Source organism: Colobus angolensis, unplaced genomic scaffold, assembly GCF_000951035.1.
Source record: "Colobus angolensis palliatus isolate OR3802 unplaced genomic scaffold, Cang.pa_1.0 Scaffold163, whole genome shotgun sequence".
In the NCBI taxonomy this organism is placed as follows: Eukaryota; Metazoa; Chordata; class Mammalia; order Primates; family Cercopithecidae; genus Colobus; species Colobus angolensis.
In genome coordinates, this window is record NW_012114744.1 from 8,853,123 (window position 1) to 8,872,799 (window position 19,677).

The 19,677-nt window shown below is 35.4% G+C and overlaps 1 protein-coding gene across 1 annotated transcript in view; it reads right to left on the reverse strand.

Annotated features, from left to right (window-relative positions):
* Positions 1–19,677, reverse strand: part of SLC13A1 (solute carrier family 13 (sodium/sulfate symporter), member 1) — an 86,658-nt gene that overhangs the window by 58,688 nt on the left and 8,293 nt on the right. The window contains exons 2-3 of the mRNA XM_011937410.1: positions 10,205–10,333; positions 1,060–1,196 (exon numbers count right to left, since the gene is read on the reverse strand). Of these exons, the coding sequence (XP_011792800.1) occupies positions 1,060–1,196; positions 10,205–10,333 (266 nt within the window). The remainder of the gene's footprint in view (positions 1–1,059; positions 1,197–10,204; positions 10,334–19,677) is intronic.

Genomic DNA, 19,677 nt, shown 5'->3' on the forward strand with positions numbered 1-19,677 from the left:
GCTGGGATTACAAGTGCCTGCCACCACACCTGGCTAATTTTTGTATTTTTAGTAGAGACGGGGTTTCACCATGCTGGTCAGGCTGAACTTGAACTCCCCACCTCAGGCAATCCGCCCACCTCGGCCTCCCAAAGTGCTAGGATTACAGGCATGAGCACCACACCAGGCCAACATGATGTCTTAAACACATATGTGTTATACAGTTTTTAAGTCAAAAAAAATTGAAAATTTGTCTCATCTGAGTCATTGATTTTTTTTTGTATTTAGCAAAACAATTTGCACCATAAATGAAAACACAGATGTGGCTATGCCCTAGAATGAATTATGCAATATAAGTCAATACAATATTCTGATTTTCAAAGAAAGATGAGAAGGGAAGAAACACCTAAGGCTTTAATGCAAAATGCCACTATGCAAATGATTATGACAATGGAAATTTTCTTTAGCTTACATTCATGTTCTTAGCAAGAGGTGAAATAAAACCAAAATAATCAATTAATTTTATCAGTCAAATGAGTGATTTCATATTCTATAGATGAAATGTCTTAACTGATTGTTTCACTTTGCAACAGTTGGTTTAAAAAGAAAAATATTCACCTTGGAATTTTTCTTCACACATTTGTATTTTGTCAGTAATGTCTGTCTTTGGTTTGTAACAACCTCCCTGATGATAAAAGATGCTCTTGAACTAGTTCTGAATATGTAATCAGCCAAATAAACGAGATAGGAGGAAAATCTACTCTGAAGTCTATCAATCTTATCTGTTGAGGTTCAAAGCTTATCTCAGCTTTGACTTCTATGATGCATAAAAGGTGAGAAAGTTGTGTGCACGTATTCCAACCACCCTGTAATTAGAACTGCAGTGAAAGTTGTTTATTTTCCCTCCTACAACTCGAGTACACTTTATATCACTTTCATATTTGCAGAGGAAAAAAAATGTCATAAGTCTGACTGCGATACAAAGAATTTCCTGGGCGTGAATTACTTATTTGGTTATTTGCTATGCACAAAAATGGTTTGTTCATCAGGTAAACTGGAAGCAGTAAATGCAGTACTTACCATGCAGGATTTACGCCGACTATCATCACCATTTTCAGAGCAATTCTCTTGTGCAAATTCCATTTTTCTATGGATGTTGCTAAGCAGATAACTCCAATTAGCAGTAGGTGAAAATCCTTGAAATAGGCAGATGCCACCTGAAATAACAGTTAAACCCATGATTATTTACTTTGGTGGGGAAAAATAACATTGCACAAGAAAGACATTATTATGCTGCTGTTAACTTTGACCTTCAACCGCATAATCTTTCTATTTTGTTGAGAAAAATGTAGACGTGTTTGAATACAAATTTAGACATATTCTATATTCTTACTCAGAAATGGTGTTAAGGAAAAGTACACAGAAAAAAGAGTACTCAGGGTCATTAAATAGCTGAGTAACATCAGGTAAGTGCCTTCTATGAGTCACATCAGGCAAGTGCTTTTCTATTGGGGCTAATTTGTTTATGTATCTATAGTGGAATGGCAATGACTGTGATTTGGGAAAGTTTTCAATCAAACTCCAATTTGCTACTGTCTTCATCATGACCCATTATGCTGTAACTGCAGTCACGCCTTTATATATTGAATTATTTTACTTTCGAAATTACTTTTTATAAGGCCAGGCATGGTGGCTGACACCTGTAATCCCAGCACTTTGGGAGGCCGAAGCAGGTGGATCACTTGACATCAGGAGTTCAAGGCCAGCCTGGGCAACATGGTGAAACCCTATCTCTACTAAAAATACAAAATATTAGCCAGACATGATGGTGCATGCCTGCAATCCCAGCTACTTTGGAGAGTGAGACAGAAGAATTGCTTGAACCCAGGAGGCAGAGGTGCAGTGAGCCGATATCGTGCCATTGCACTCTAGCCTGGGTAACGGAGTGAGACTTCATCTCAAAAAAAAAAAAAAATTATTCAACGAATACCCTCAAATGAAACTCAACATTTTAAGCCATTTTCAGTCAACACCGTTCAGAGATTAGTAAAGAACCTAGAACTTTAAGCAACCATTTGCAGCAGTACTTCTTAAAGAATACTCTGAAGTATGTTAGGTACATAATCTTTTTTTTTTTTTAAAGCGTTGTGTAATTGATTAAATTGAGAAAACAGAATTTTGAAATACCAGAATTTTCTCTCCTATAGGCCTTTGCAAAAACCTTTAAACAATAGTGTATGATGTCATTTTTAAACAGGGGGATAGCATATCCTGCATATTTTTCAGATTTATTTAATTATTAAAAACATTTTTACTTAATTTTTAGGTGGAGCACTTCATGGGATTGGTATTCAAGAGAACTTTAAGAAACACTTGGCTAAACTGAATCACAAGGCTGTGCTGAAAAGAGGATTATAAGAGTAAATACCCCTCTAAAAAAATCAAACAATAGCTAATAGAAGGAATGGAAGGGTTGGAATAAAACCATTCTAATGTTACAAAATAACAAAAAAGAAAATCAATTCTTATGATAATTTTACTGTATTAAATTATATCTGCATTTTTAACATAACTTGCTAAGCTTGGCTTAACTTCAATAAAAAGCAAAAATTGATAATTGCCCTTGAAATTAAAAGTAGGCAAGTGGACAACTTTTATATTGTATAAAATGTTCATTTATGATGCTTTTCAAGGTTTATATCTATCTCTTTACACTTTGTAGTGATTGGATAATAGAAAATAATTATATCAATTTCCTTACTATTTCATTTATTACTCACTGAAAAATTATCTGTATGCACCAAAAATATTATAGGAACAGAGAATACATTAATAAATGCTTCATATATTTTTCCCTCCTTGCACCTCTTCAATTCTCAAATATCAGGCCTTTCTAAATAGGTCCTATTATTTTTCTGTATCTTATAGCCCTATTTGGTTTTTTCATAGTATATACATTACGTAAATACTGTTTGTTTATGTGCTTGTTGTTTTCTGTATTATATCATAAAGTCCCATGAGGACCAGGAATCTGTTTTGCTAGCCAAACCAGGACTCTGTTTTGCTAACCATCACGTATTTTGCACCTAGCATAATGCTGGTACACAGTAGGAGAGCTTGATAAATAGCACTGAAAGAATCAGGGAGGGAGGGACAATGAATAAGCTATGGTCTGTGAGCTTTTAAATCCCAATTTTCTATACTCTGTCCTCTATCTCCTAGGCTCCTAACTCTTTCAACTCTTACTCTAGGTATAAGTATTTCAGTATATTAATTTACCAGTGCCTCCAGAGTCAGGAAGTTTTTTTTTTTTTTTTCTCGCTGGTTCTATACCTGCCTCTGATTTTTTTTTTTTTTTCTGACTTTGAAAATCCAGTTTTCTCGGTCCTCCAAAATACTGATATTCCACAGGGTTCTGTCTATAGTCTTTATAGTCTTCTTGCTTTATCCATCCAATGACTGAATTTGAAGGATTCAACTTTATAGGACTAAAATAATGCCTGGCACATACATGGGGGGCACTCAATGAATATTTCTTAAATGAATGTTGACTACACCAAGATCTTTATTTCCACACAGATAAGTCTTCTGAGTTTCAGACTGATATGTCCAACTGTTCATGTCCATTTGAATTTCCCACAAACACCTACAATTCAACATACGTCTTCTCACTCTCCATCCTTCAAACACATTCTCCCTTTGTGGTTAATGTAAATGTTGCCCAAGACAGAGACCTAAAGATCAGCCATGATTCCTTTTTCACTTCCAATATAAGTCTTATTATTCCTAGGTCCTTCATATCTTTAAAATTTGTCCCTTTTTCTCTGTTTATACGTGACAACCTTGATTAAGCTCCTCTCTATTTCTCACTTGGCTGCTGTATGATCGATCTTTTTTGATCCACTCCATACCATTGTCGTAGCCCCTTTTCTTAAGTGTAAATCTGGTCACATAATTGTCCTTCTTATACTTCTTCAGTATAGTTTTTAAGACCTTCCCATAGTTTTAAAGACCAAATCCAATATTTTCAACATGTCATAAAAGACCCTTCATCATCTGGTCCCATTTCACCTATCCAATTTAGATTTTTGCCACTCCACCCTACTTCTTCCTATGTATTTAGTTCCTCAAACACAGAAGTGCTTTAACACTTGCTTGCAATTTAACCTGGAATGACCCTCTCCCCTTGTCTTGGATACTTCTAATCTTCCTTCATGGAAGATGTCAATTCTTCTAAGATATCTTCTCTAGGAACTTAAACTGGATTAGATAATATCTCCCTTTTTATAGTACTTCTTAATTTATATATTGATAATTTCTTCATTTATTTATCCCCTTTATTATACTAGATGTATTTTGAAGGCCAGATGTATCTTATTAATAATTATATTTATGGACTTAGCACATGCCTGGTACAAATTGGCACTCAATAGATGTTAAATTTAATAAGTCCCTAGACTCAAGGAGCTTACAAGCTGTTAGATGAGAAAAAACAAGTTAACAAAAAGTGCAATAAAGTATTATAGATGCTTGAATGAAACCTCTCCAAAATATAATTCAGATTTTAAAAGTAAGTGGGGTGATAATTTTTTTCCTAGAGGGACTGGGAAAATCTTACAGGACCTGATCCTCGAGTTTATTATTGAAAAATGAATAAATATTTAAGTTTTCATTTTCCCTTATCTCTTTTGCAGTTTGGCTCATGGAAATAAGCCCTATTCACTCTGTGGTCTAAATGTTGGTGTCCACCACCCAAATTCATATGTTGGCACCTAAAAGGAACCAAACATGTTTGCTCCAACCTCATGAATGGAATTGGTGCTTTTATAAAAGGGGCCTGAGAGAGCTCCCTTGCCCCTTTCATCATGTGAGGATGCAGCAGCAAGATGCAGCAGAGAGCAAACAGAGAGCAGCAGAGAGGATGCAGCAGAGGGCAAGCGCTTACCGTACACCCCATCTGCCAGTGCCATGGTATTGGACTTCCCAGCCTCCAGAACTGTGAGCAATAAATATCTGTTGTTCATGTACCCAGCTTAATGTATTTTGTTATAGCAATCTGAATGGGCTAAGATACCCTATTCACCAATACTCTGAGAATGAAATGAAAGAATAAATGCAGAATGACTTAAAAATACAAATAAACACATTGAAGCAAGCCATTATTAGTAAATGATCAGACACAGAAAGAAGTTCAGGACTATGAGACATTCTTGTTGTTACTGATTTGGGTTATATGAGGAGTAAGCATATTGTAGAGGGCCAAGCAATAAATATTCTAGACTTTGTTGGCCATATGGTCTTCACCGTAATTATTCAACTCTGTCATGGCACAAAATAGCCAAAGGCGGTATGTCAATGAATGACTATGGATTTGTTCTAATAAAAAGTTTATTTTAAAAATTAGGCAGCAGGCTGATTTGGCCTTCAGGCCCACAGTTTGCCAGTTTTCTCAATAGACCATGCAAACAAACTATAGCCTGCAGTCCAAATAAAATTAGTTAAACTTCAGAAAAAAAATTCACATTCTCTGTTTTCATTGTAGTACCTATTCTATGGTTTTCATCACAGTCAGAATATTTGAGAGGAAACATTAGCTACAGGCAGATGTATTTGTTATAGCCTACTTCTCCAGGAGGTAATAGAAGAAGGTGCTATTGGTTTGTAAATTACACTGATAAATATAACTATTCTCAAGGCAAAATTGATATGTCAAATAAAATTTCTAATAATATTTGATATCTATTTGCAAGATAAACATAGTTATATTTCTGTCTCAAAATAGGATTTCATCAAAAAACGTGGACTTTTGCAATCAGAGTACCTGAGTTCTCTCTTAGTTATGTAATTTACCAGTTCAGCAACCTTTCTACAAATCAATAAATAGTTCTAAAAGTTAAATATTACCTCACACCAGCTTTGTGAATTAAATGAGATAATGTTTTTTAAAAGGTGCTTTGTTAATTATTAGGTTGTTTTGCTAAATCCAATAGTCAATATCTAGTTTTCACATTAACTGACTTATCAGCAGATTTGACACACATAGTCATTGCCTCATCTTCAAAACACTTGCTTCACTTGGATTCCAGGCTTACACACTCGCCTGGTTCCCCTCCTACCTCAATAACCTTTTCTTCTTAGTCTCTTTGGCTAGTGCTTTCTCTTCTCATTTACCTCTTACTCTTGTAGCTATGCAGAGGTCAGTTCTTTTTCCTCTTTGCTTTTCTATCTTCATTCACTCCCCGAGTGATCTCATCAAGTCTTAGGGCTTTAAATACCATCTATATTTTGATGAATCTCAGATTTATATCTGCAGATTAGCTCTCTCCCATGAACTCTGGACTCTTTTGTATTCAACTGCCTACTCAACATCTTCACTTGAGTATTTCAAACTTATCTGTCCAGCACTGAACTCTAGGTATCAGCCCCTTTCCTAGAGTAAGACTGCAGTTCCCATCATCTTCCCATTTCAGTTGATAGCAATTCCATTTTCCCAATTGGCAGATAAGCTGTGAGGCATCTTTGACACTTTTCTTCCAACCATATGCCATATCTAATCAATCCGGAAAGTTTGCTGATTTTATCTTCACATTTTATCAACAATACATTCGATATCTCTGTTACTGCCCTTGGTCTGAATTACCATGGTCTCTCACCTACTGCAATAACCTACTATCTGTCTCTTTCTTTCTGTCTTGTTTCTCAACACAGCAGCCCAAATTATCCTTTTTAAAATCAAAGTTAAGTTGATCATGTAACTTTTGTGCTCAAAACTCTTCAGAGGATCCCATTTTATTCAATGTTAAAATCTTGCAATGGCCTAGTTTGACCCTGCCTGGTCCATTGCCTCATTACATTACTTACCTGACCTAATTTATCATTCTCCTCTTTAGTTACTCTCTTCCAATTACACTGCAGATGTACCTGCAATAAGGTCTTTGCACTGGATGTTACCTCTTCTGCAATAGTCATTCTCCAAATATTCAAATGGCTAACTCCTTCATTTCCTGTCTTTGTTCAAGTATCACTATCTCAAGGAGGTCTAACCTGACCACCTTATTTAAAACTGCCAGTCTCTCTGATCCCCATTACCCTGTTGCATTTTTTCCACAGCACAAAATTACCTTTCTAGCTCACTAGACTGTATAATATTTCTCTTTATCAGATACATTGTTCATTGCCTCCTTCCCTCTAGAAAGATAGGAAATATTTTGCCTGTTTTTATTCATTGGTATGTTCCCAAATCCCTGGAAGGGTACTACCAGGTGAATATCTATTGAATCACTGAAAAATACATGACATTATATATATATGTACATGTGTATTTTCACATTCATATATGTAAAATTTATATATAAATATTTTTGATGACAATAATATTAATGCTTGTTTTGAAATATCAAATTGAACATACTCTACATACTTTAGCATTTCAGGTTTAGTTTAACAAATATGAGGAAAGTTTAACATTTGTTGATATTCTTCAAATACAGTAATGGGCTCAGCAAGATACCAGTATTTAGAATTGGCTTAATAAATAGGTAAAGTGATAACTATGATGGCCAAAGAGAGAGGTGTTTAGGGCTCTAAACTTAGATGAGGGCATTAATGACACGGTATCCTACTCAGTGACAGATCTGAGATTCAAAGATGCTGCAGTGGCCTGGAATTATAGTTTAAAACTCTCAAAACAAACTTTAACTGTGAATATTAAACCTCATAAGAATGTTTGATACTTAGTTTTAGTTTGTATCATTGTTTAACATACATTATTTAATTTGATCGTGACAACAATGGGTTGTGTAGCATTATCATATTCTACTTACAGATGATAAAAAAGAGTTATTAAAGGACATGATCAGGGTCCTCCAAGTAATCGGCAATAAATGTCAAATTCTAAGCTCAGGCCTTTTGACTAAATCTCTAGCTGATTCATAGTAGACTGTAGCTTTGGTCAGCTAACTTATTAGGAAAAGGTAAGTTACTCTGTTGGGAAAAAGGATCGCAATTCTGAAGAACAGTTTTCTCCACTAAAAGTTCTGAGGACTATGATTTGCTGCAAGTTCCAGTTAAACTTACAAGGTAAAGAGAATCACATAAAGTTTAAAACAAACTTAGGCTGAAATGCCATAGTAAGACGATAGGCTAATTTACCTTTGCAACACTCAAAATATTTCTAGAATCATCTATTCACTTTTGTGAATGTATAAATAATACCATTGGCTAACATATATGGAGTACTTACTATGTAATGAAATTTACATTTATTAACTCATTTAATTCTTAAGTCTCATTGACAAACTAGAGTTAGTTTCAGGAAGAAAAAAGAAGATGGTGGTGTTGATGGAGTTGGAAATGGTAGATTTGAGGATGGAAGTTGATGTCTGGAAACCACTAAGACTCAGGGTGGGAAGAAATAAGGAGGAAACGATATTAGTTTTCAAATTCAAGCAACACTGTCATGCAAAAAAGTGAGGTTTGTTTATGAAATTCTACATGTTAGAAATAAGTTTAATGAGTCTGTTACTGAGTTTCAGATGTGGGCTCAATAAAGCTGAGTTATTTATGAGTTAAAATTATTCAAAAATAATGTGTATCTCCTTGAGGGATATTAGAGGCCCATAATCCAGAAAGCCTTTAAACACTTTCTCAATGATCTCATCTGTAAGAGATATTGGATGGGATCCCTGTTCTGGGGGAGAAGTGACCAAGAAGAATTCCCTTTCAAGTCTAAGATTCTATGACTGTTAAATTAGTCTGGGGATAAAGGACTGTTGGGCAGGTGTCTGCAGTCAGAGTGATGCGAAACTACCATTGGCACCTAAAATTTCACTGCCTTTAGTCAGGCCCTTACACACCAGAAAGAGGCAGACATATATATCCTTGGCAGCTCCTACAAAGCCAGCCCTTCCCAGGTACTCTTTCCTCCTGCTTCCCTCTAATGTTTGTATGTCTCTTCCCGTAACAGCTTGTTACAGAAATGCCCCATGAGTCCAGTGAATCTCACTTCTACTTCAACCTCTTTTTAACAGTCAATTTAGTCAGTTTTATTGTTATTAAACCATAAGAGACAAATGTATAACTCTTAAACATACCTATCTCTGGACACAGAACCATCCAAGCCCATAGGACAGGGGTTAAAAATTTGACACCCTAGTTTTAACAACTCATCAACCCCTTCTTTTTTGAATTCCGATATTAAAAGCCATAGAGCATGTTGAAGCATTTAAGATGCTTAATAGATTATAGCTCTGAGATTCCTTGGGGCAGCAGAATGTCAGCCTGGAGGCAAGAGGAACTGAAGTGCAGCCCTGGCCACTCTTCCAAATCAATGGCCATTAGATAGAAAAGACTCAAAGTTATGTGGGAGGGGAAAACCCAGTTAGAAAAGAGGAGTGGAGAGGATAAAAAGTGCAAAAAGATCGACTGGGGCTCCAAAATCAGGAAGAAGGACATGAAAATAAAGAAGGGAACCATTCCTTTCACAGGAAGAAATGTAATCAAGGGTTAGTTAAAAAGAAAATGAAAGACAGGTGAGCCGCAAGAGAGCAATGTTAGACCCAGGCAGAAGATAGAAGTCCAAAGGTGATAAACTGCACTGACTGGCATCTCCAACTTAACATCTCTCTTGAAACTGTTTCAGCTGTGGTTTAGACAGTTGTTTTCTGGGTGGCTGGAGACTGTTTTCAATGCATTTGGAAAACCAAATCCACTTTCTTCAGATGGGTACTCTTAGATTGTATAGAACCAATAAACACCTCTTAGCATGAATAAACTCCTGGAGCTATACATGAAAATTAGTTTGGCTTTGTCTTTGGAAATGGCAGGTTTCTGGAAATGAAAACAGGGAAACTTTTTCTTCATTAAAAACAAAATTGTTTTTCCAATACCATGAGGCTGAATTCTGCTGAATATAAAAAACTTGTGAAGGATGTCAACAAATTTTCCTGTTTTTGAGAGGGAGGCACCAGGCATAGATGTCAGTGAGAGAAGAGGGGACATACATTTCTCCTACTGACATGTATGAATCAAGAAGTTGCAGCTTGTATTTGTTCTTTGAAGGTGGGCACACATGCAGAATGCCAGAGAGGAGAAATAATTGGAAGTTTGGGGGACTTACATGGAACCTTACCAACGGGATGATTTCTCCCTTTAAAAATAACTTTTCTCAATGGAAATCTCAGTACAAAACAGGGAATCAACTTATGACTTTGGCAAGAGGACTTACCTTCTTAGAAGGCATGATCCCCAACATGGGGAACATTAAACTAGGTAGCAAAGCTGTTACCGACAGGGGCAATGCTTCTGTAAGCCAAAATATGGCGACCACAAAGAGTATGTAGGCACATTCTGTTTCCTGGTAAGAACAAATGTAAAGCAAAAGGTGATATCATGAGACTGGAGAAGTCAACATTCAAACACAAACATGTTTGCTTAAAGTAAGAAGATCCGAAGACCTCTGCATCTTTGAGTTGCCCCCAAATATTCATTTCTTAGAAGTTCTAAGAAGCAAAATTTAATAAACATAAAAAACTAAGAGAAAAAAATCCCCATTCATTACATTTATTTCACATTTCCCTCAAAACAGACAACATCATCTAGTCAATCTTCTTGCTCAGATTAGTGTATATAGATGTTTGCACTCACCTTCATTTGGCCTGTAAAATGCACTTCCCCATACTTCTGGAGTACAGAAATAGCCAAGTTACAGCCTTTCCCCTGGGGGCAGGACACCTACCTTTTAACTGCATTCCTTGGTGTCTGGTTGAGTGGGACCCAAGCACTCCTGCCTTCCTCTCCTTCTAACTAAAAGGAGAAAACCAACCTAGGAGTAACCTTTGCAGTACTGTGTCTCAGAGAAAAGACATAAGTTGTGTGGCATGGATGAGCCTGAATACAAGGTGCTAGCTGGTTCTGTTCACCATATACACCCCCTGCCATAAGTGTTGAACATCCATGTCAACATGGGTCTTTGGGTGGAGAGTCACAGTCCACTCAGATGGCACAACTTTGGTGACAGAATAAAAAGCAAAATTTCAAGAATCACATTATTACCTGGCCCAGACTACTTCCATATTTTAAGTAGCTCAGTCCTGACTTAAATCAACCAAAAGTCAGTGACTTTTAGTTGTTTATTGAAAACAATTGAAGAATCCTCATTTTGCATTCAAATCCACCTTCACTCTAACTATAATGCCTTATCGCAGCACCTCCTGACATCAATTTTCTATATCCAAAGAATCTTCTTTACACACTTTGTTGATATTTGAGTTCTGATCCTTGCTCCTCATAATGCATCCCTTTCTCTGAACTCTAATTCATAGTGTTCAGTCAGTTGGTATACCAGCAAGTCCCCAGATCCTTTACATGCTAGTTTCTGCCTGCCTGTGCTCACATTCTAGATCCTTTGACTGTGTTTGATCATTTGGCTGAAGCAGTCGCAAGCTGATGGCCAAGTCTAGCAAGACAATTCTTTGTATTTGATTCACAATGTTATAAGTCTTTGTGCTTAATTTGAGTCAGGATTTACAAATAAGCAGGTTTAATGTTAAAAATAAAGTCTGAATTCCTTCTCTTAACAAACAGATATTTGGTAACATTGGGATCATATTCTTCCATGGCAACAGTTCTCCAGGGTCACCTTTAGAGATTGACTTGTATTTTTTCAGTTCTATACAGTACTACTATATTAATTCACTCATTCTCTTACATCCTCAGCTTTTGTCAGCATTTTAGTAAAATATCTGGTAGGAAAAAGGTTGCCTATTTGCTCTGCCTTTCAAATATTGCTTTGTCATTCAAGAATCAACACTTAGATTGTGCATTTGGACTTCTCCCCTCTGCCCCTCTGTGGTCGATGAACCAGCAGTGTCAGCATAATCTGGGCACAATCTGAGGAATGTACGACATCAAGCCCTTCCCCAGACACACTGAATCAATCAGCATTTTCAAGCTCATAAGGTTATTCTTATCTAGGCTAAAGTTTGAGAAGTACTGGGCTATACCCTTTTCCAGACCTTCCCTTTTATCTTTCAATCTGGTTCCAGAAACTTGCTTCCAAGTAGTTTCCTTTTGCCTAAGCTGAATCCCTGAATGTATAACCCATTTGGAAAACTAGTCCACCTTTTGATTTGCAGTTCAAATTTATGTCTCATCATGGAGTTTACCTGAACACATATGTACATTTTGTATTTTTTCATAGGAGTCCCAGTGGATTATAATTGCAGCTAGCTAAAGCACCATATCTGCATTGTCTTTGATAGCTGCCTTCCCAGAATTTGTGGAAATTGTCACCTTTTTTCACATCTGAAGAAAACCAAAGGTCTGGAAAAGGAGGAAGACAGAGTTACTCCCCTGAGTGCTCTTTTTTAAAATCCTTATTTTTTTAATTGACGTGTAAAATTGTATGTACTGTACTTATCATGTACAACATGATGCTTTGAAGTATCTATGCATAGTGGAATGACTAAGTCTAGCTAATTAATATGTGCATTCCCTCACATCATTATTATCTTTGCGCTGAGAACACTTTATATCCACTCTTTTTAGCATTTTTCAAGACTACAAAATGTTATTAACTACAGTCACCATATTGTATAATAAATCTCTCAAGCTTATTCCTGCTCTTTTGACCAGTATCTCCTCAACCCCGACACCTGATCTCCCCAGACCCTGGAAACCACAAGTTCACTCTCCACTTCTATGAGATCAACTTTTTTAGATTCCACATGAGTGAGATCACATGCTATTTGTCTTTCTGTTCCTGGCTTCTTTCACTTAACATATCCTTCAAGTTCATCCATGTTATAACAAATGACAGGATATTTTTCATTTTATGGTTGAATAGTTCCATCCTCTCTCTCTCTCTGTTTGTGTTTTGTGTGTGTGTGTGTGTGTGTGTGTGTGTGTATATATACATATCATATTTTCTTTATCCATTCATCTGTTGATGAACACTTAGGTTGATTCCATATCATGGCTATTGTGACTAGTGAAGCAGTAAACATGGGAGTGCAGATATCGCCTCGATATACATTTGGATATGTATCCAGTAATGACATTGCTGGATCATACAGTAGTTCTATTTTTAATTTCTGGAGGGAATGCCATATTGTTTTTCATAATGGCTGTACTAAGTTACATTTCTGCAAACAGTGTTCACATCCTGGCCAACACTTGTTATAATAGCCATTCTAACAAGGGTGAGATAATGTCTCACTGTGGTTTTCATTTGTATTTCTCAGAAGAGTGAGGATGAGCAATTTTTCATGTATCTGTTGGCCATTTGTATGTCTTCTTTTGAAAAGTCCATTCAAAATTTTTTGCTCATTTTTCAATTGGGTTATTTGCTTTCTTGCTATTGAGTTGTTTGAATTCCTTATATATTTTTGATATTAATCTCTTATCAGATGAACAGTTTGCAAATATTTTATCCTAATCTCTAGGTTGTCTTTTCACTCTTGATTTTGTCTGTAGTGAAGAAATTTTATTAGTATAATGTAATCCCATTTGTCTATTTTTGCTTTTGTTGCCTGTGCTTTTTAGGTCATATCCAAAAAATCATTGTCTAGGCCAATGTCATGGAGCTATTCCCCTGTTTTGTATTCCAGTAGTTTCATAGGTTTTGGTCTTACATTTAGTTATTTAATTCATTTTGAGTTGATTTTTGCATATAATGAGAAATATGGGTCTGATTTCATTCTTCTGCATGTGGATATTTAGTTTCACTAACACCATTTATTGAAGAGACTCTCCTTTTCCCACTGTGTGTTCTTGGCACCTTTGCTGAAAATCAGTTGGCTGTAAATGTACAGATTTATTTCTGATTTCTCTATGGTTTAATTGGTCCACATGTCTGTTTTTATGCCACTGTCATGCTGTTTTGGTTTCTATAGCTTTGCAGTATATTTTGAAATCAGGTAGTGTGATGCCCCTCAGCTTTGTTCTTTTTGTTCAAGATTGCTTTAACTATTTGCGGTCTTTTGTTTCAATACAAATTTTAGGATTGTTTGAGTGCTCTTTAATGGGCAGGGTAGCCATCTGCTCCAATTTTCTCAGGACAGTGTTGTTGTAAAGTTTCCTTTCTCATTAGTATCTCCTTTTATTTTCAAAATTGTCCCTCTTTGGCTGATAAATTAAATGAGCATCCTATTGGGTTCACCCCAGGAATGCTTCCTTCCTACATTTCCTTTTCTCTATTGTGTGATTTTTTCTTGGTCATGCTTGGGGTTGTGAAAGAATGCAGGAAAGCATTCTTTCCCTTTAAAGTCCTTAGGCATTAAATAGCAGAAGGTCAATTCAAACACAATACCAAGTATTTTCTTTAAAAACCATCCTATTAAAGTATATAGGGTTATTTGTTCACTTTAAAATCAAAGATCTGTGAATAACCTTGCTAAGAAGAAGAAAAGTATAAGAGATAGAAAAAAAAACAACCATTTTCTTCTTTTCTGTTATTCACATCTATTCACACACACACACACAAAGAATATGAGGGTGAGTTATTTTTGGTGGACAAGTTCTTCTGATGAAGAAGAAAACTACTCAGAAGTTGTGGAACTGTGTTGCAACTAAGAAGAGATCCTAGATATTTGATTTTAGGACCGCCTTTGAGGCAGAAAATAAATTAGCTTCATTTCGTCACTAGAATTTCATAGAGTGACCCATTATTTCAAGCTATATTATCTTTGTCTCTTGTAAATTTCTTCCAAATTTTGTCTCTTTCCTCTTTTTCTTCACCTTCTTAATAGACCTCCTACTCCTAAGAAACAAAACCACCACAAATTGTTTACCACCATCACACACAATCACTACCACTACTACCTCCTCAAGAGAACAACGGTCAAACAGCAATAAAAGAAGATCAGTTGTCAATTAAGAGTATGAGTTAATCCTTCCTCCCCCACAATCTACCCCCCAACTCTGCTGGAAGTTGCTTCTTTATTAAAACTTACTCTGCAACCATAACAAGTAAACGTTTTAATCACATTTTGTATTGAAGTATTTTAGTATTATCAATTCTTAAACTGAATGATAGCAACAAAAATAATGTGTACTTTTTTTTTTAACCCAATTTTCTTTTTATTTCTTTTTTTTTTATTATATTTCAAGTTCTAGGGTACATGGGCATAACGTGCAGGTTTGTTACATATGTATACTTGTGCCATGTTGGTGTGCTGCACCCATCAACTAGTCAGCACCCATCAATTCATCATTTATATTTTTTATCTTGTTTATTTATCATGAAGGACGTGACTGTAATGATTTACAGTTATGACTACCACTGACCTTACAATTTTTTTAAAAAAATCATGATTCCTTCTCAAAATAAAGAGAAAAGAGGGAAAAAAAGTCCAGAGGACTTCCTCAAAAATACTACTTTTCTGCTTAAAAATCTCTGTACTTCTTATCACTTCCAACAGTTAACATCAAGAAGTTCAGCAAACAAGCCACACCTAGCCAGACAGAGGCAGTTGTGTAGAAACCAGGTGGAATTCCATTAGATCATATGAAATGTCATGTCGCTTAACCCTAGATACCTGCTCTGTGTGTATACACTGCACCTCTTTGGCTCATTTATAGCAGCTCCGTCTTTCCTAGTATAAGATTTCCTCACACTACCAGAGACATGAAGCTATTATAGTATGGACAGTTCCTGGTCCCTTACATTAAAAAATATATGTATTAGAAGTTTTTTGGCATGTATTCTTTAAAAGCATTTTCAAAATTATAAAATATTTAGAACATAGTAAAAATATACAACAAACATATTTGTACAGCTTATCATATTTAACGAATGTTGACACTTTGCCACATTTGCTTAAATTATTTTTAAACAAATAAAACATTCCATATTCAGTTAAAGACTGATGTTAAAGTTGAAGACCGCTCCCTCATTTCCTTCTCCTCCACCATTCCCAAAGTTAACCACTGTCTAGAATGTGGTTTGTATCCTTTCCATTTATGTTTTTGTGATTATACTACATGCAGACATTTATACATTAATAACACGTGGTTTTAAAATTAAATAAGGTTTACTCTATATGTCACTTTGCACTTGCTTTTTTCACTCAATATTTTATGTACTTCAAATACATGCATGTTGATACATGTAGATCTATTGCTACTTCATCTTAAACAGATATAGTATTCCTTTTTATGAATATTTTACCATTTATTTTTCTGTTTTTCTATTGATGTTTGTTTGGATTTTTCCCCAATTTTTTACTATTATAAGGCTATGGACATCTTTGTACCTATCTCCACATGCATGTCTATGGAAAATAGATTGTCTTAGCTAGTGGAGAAAACTAGCACCAGAACTTCAAATGGGAAGGACTCCATTTGAACTTTACTAGATATTGCCCATTTGCTATCTAACATGGTTAGGCTTTGCATCCCCACGTGAATCTCATCTTGAATTGTAATCTCCATAACACACACGTGTCAAGGGAGAAACCAGGTGGAGGTAATTGAATCATGGGCATAGTTTCCCCCACGCTGTCCTCAGAATAGTGAGTGAGTTCTCATGAGATCTGATGGTTTTATAAAGGGCCCTTCCCCTTTAATTTGGCACTTCTCCTTCCTGTTGCCTTGTGAAGAAGGTGCCTCACTTCCCCTTCCACCATTATTGTAAGTTTCCTGAGGCCTCCCAGCCATGCTGAGTCAATTAAACCTCATTCCTTTATAAATTACCCAGTTCTTTATAGCAGTATAAAAATGAACTAAGAAGCTATCCGAGATGGTCATACTAGTTTATATTAACACCAACAATGTTCAGAAGTTCCATTTCACCATCCTTGGTATACTGGATTAATTTATTCATTTGACAATCTGATGGTATGAAAAGTTCTTCTTATTTAATTTGCATGTTCTTGAATACCAGTGAAGTATTTTCACAGTTATTGAACATAATTGTTTCTCTTCTGCAAATTCTATATTTATAGTTCTTTTTCACTTTTCTGTTGGGTTATTTATTTCTTTTATCTCATGAATTTGTGGAGTTATTTTTAGATTCTTAATATTATTTCTCTATAAACTATATATTTATAAACATTTTTTCTTAATCTCTGGCTTGTTTATGAAATTTGCTTTATTGTATTTTTAATTGACAGGAGGATTTTAATTTTAATGCAGTGATTTTTAAACTCTTTTCTGTTGTTTCATGTTTTTACCATATTTTATAAGAAAATCTTTCTATATTATATATTTCCATATTTTTTCTAAGATTAAATTCTTTTCAAGTGTAGAGCTTTAATTTTTTTGTATAGGAATCTAACACATTTTTTTCTCAAAATGAATAACCAAAGTGCCATGCTTTTTAAATTGAATGAGCTCATCTTTTGCCTAGTAATTCATGTTGCTTCATATTTTCTATGCTGAAGTTCTCAAATGCAGACACATAAGCTTCTGGTCTCTTTATTTTGTCCTCTCCCTATCCCACTGCTGCCTTCTAAAAATCAGTTCTTGCAGAATTTCTCTTTTAACATTTCTAACTTTTCAATAAGGTTTACAATCTGTATGACAACTCCTTCATCTTATATGTTTTTCAAATTGCCTTAAAAGTATTAGATTTTCACTCTTTCTTTTGAATTTTAAAATTACTATCTCAAGTTGTAAAAATTTTGTTCAAATTTTCATTCAAATTACACAGAATCTATGGAGTAAGACATAGCTTCAAGTATTTTTATCTATGAACTTCTCTATTCTTTCAGGTGTCTATTAAATTTCTTCTATAATACTTTGTAGATTTCTCCAGAAAAGTCTGTTATATATTTATTAGATATTTTCATTATTGTTGAAATGAAAAATTTATCTAATTATTATCCTTTTGGAGATTTTTTTTCTTCTCGATTTGGAAGCTTTAAAAAAAATCACATTATTTTTAATCTGAAATCTCATTCATGATGTGCCTAAATATAGACTAATATCTAATTAAGTTGTTTGTACTTACAAATGTATTTGAGAGCTCATCTTTTTAAAAAAAATCTGGAGAATTCAGTAATTATTACTTTGAATATGACTTCTTTTCTAGTCTTTCATTTTCAGTAATGTCTTTTATACATATGTTGGGGCTCTGAAATCATTCTCCAAATGATTCTCTCACTTAAAAATATCCTTTTATATTCTATCTGATATTTTTGGTAAATTCCTAGTATTCTTTCTCAGTTCACTGAATATATCTTCAAGGATACTCAGTTTAAAGTTTATTTCATCTTGTAGTATACTATAAGAGAGATTCCTTGGTTATAAGATTAATGATAGCCATAAGGCTTATTCAGGCATCTTGCTGATAACTACATGTCACTTAGCAGTATGTTACATAGTATGGTTGACACTAAGTGTTGCTTAGCGATGTGATGCAACCTGGCTTGGGGATTTCCAACCTTGGCCTGGGAATTTCCAGGAGACAAGGCTACCTCAGATGCAACTTTCATAAACAAAAAAGGCTTACTCTTTCAAGAATTGTTTAAACTCCCTTTATGAAAGAAATGTCTGGTAACTCACCTGGGCTGAATACAAGCCTAAGTAAAGGGGAAGTGTCCTTTAAATTCTGAGACTGGTCACTGGACGGAGGCCCTCCTGGTCAGTCAGTCATCTGACTACATCTGGCCCATGCCACTGGCCTGCTCTTCATCTTCATCTTGGAAAAGTCAGAATAAGTTGTTGAGCATTAGAATAAGCTGTCTACGACTCATATTTGACATTAACCAAATGAAAAAGGAGAAGCTGTTGAGAATAAGCTGTTGAGCATTAGAGTGTCTAAGACTCGTCTTTGACATGAATCAAATGAAAAAGGAGAAGTTGCCCTGGGGAAGCTGGTTAACTAGGACCACCCAGGTGCCCCAAACGTGACACATCTATTGAGGGTTTTGTTTGTTTTTTAAATTTCAGTGTCAAAATTCCAGGATATCTAACTAGATTTATTTTATACTTTCCTGTTCTTGCTTTATATTTTGAAAAATAATTTGTTTCTCTTTTTTGGGGGTTTTTCCTTTTCTAACTTGTTGATTTCCCTATTATTTTCATTTCTTCTGAGCAAATTTTGTCAGTCTTTCTCTAGTGTCTTTTTATATTTTGAAATTTTATTTACAAATTTATTCTGAGTGGTAGCTTTATTCTTGTGTTTTCTTTTTCTGCACTCCTTGTTTCTCATCTAGCACTTTTACAGTTTCTTCCAGTCAGTTCCTAGTTCCTGGTTCATATGTGTCTTATCTTGACACCCTAGAGTCCTTTTCTTGCCAGCATAGCATGAATGCAGTCATCTAGCTGAGTTAGGTAGTATGGATGATGTCTTGGCTGGGAAGCTGGGCAGTGTTTGCTTCCTGTGAGCCACCACCGCCAGCGGTCAATCCAGCTCTTTCTGTCTTTCACAGGTTTGAGAAAACCATTTTCCAGCCCTTAGTTTCTGGCATTCAACCGGGCTCTGGCCCCTGAATGGCATGGGAGTGCTTTCAACCACAGGTTTCCACCTTCATGCCACTTGTTTGCTCTTCCTTCTCATCCTGATCTACAGAGATCTTTATTTGCTTTGTGTTTCCAATGGAGAAAGAGCTTGGGAAGGAAGGATCCTAATTGTCTAAAACCTCTTCTAGACTGTTGATCATAGACTTTATATATAGAAAAACTTATTTAAGACGTGAAAATATTTGCTAAGTAGACAGATAAATCTGTTCTCTGACTTATGACTACAGTATGGGC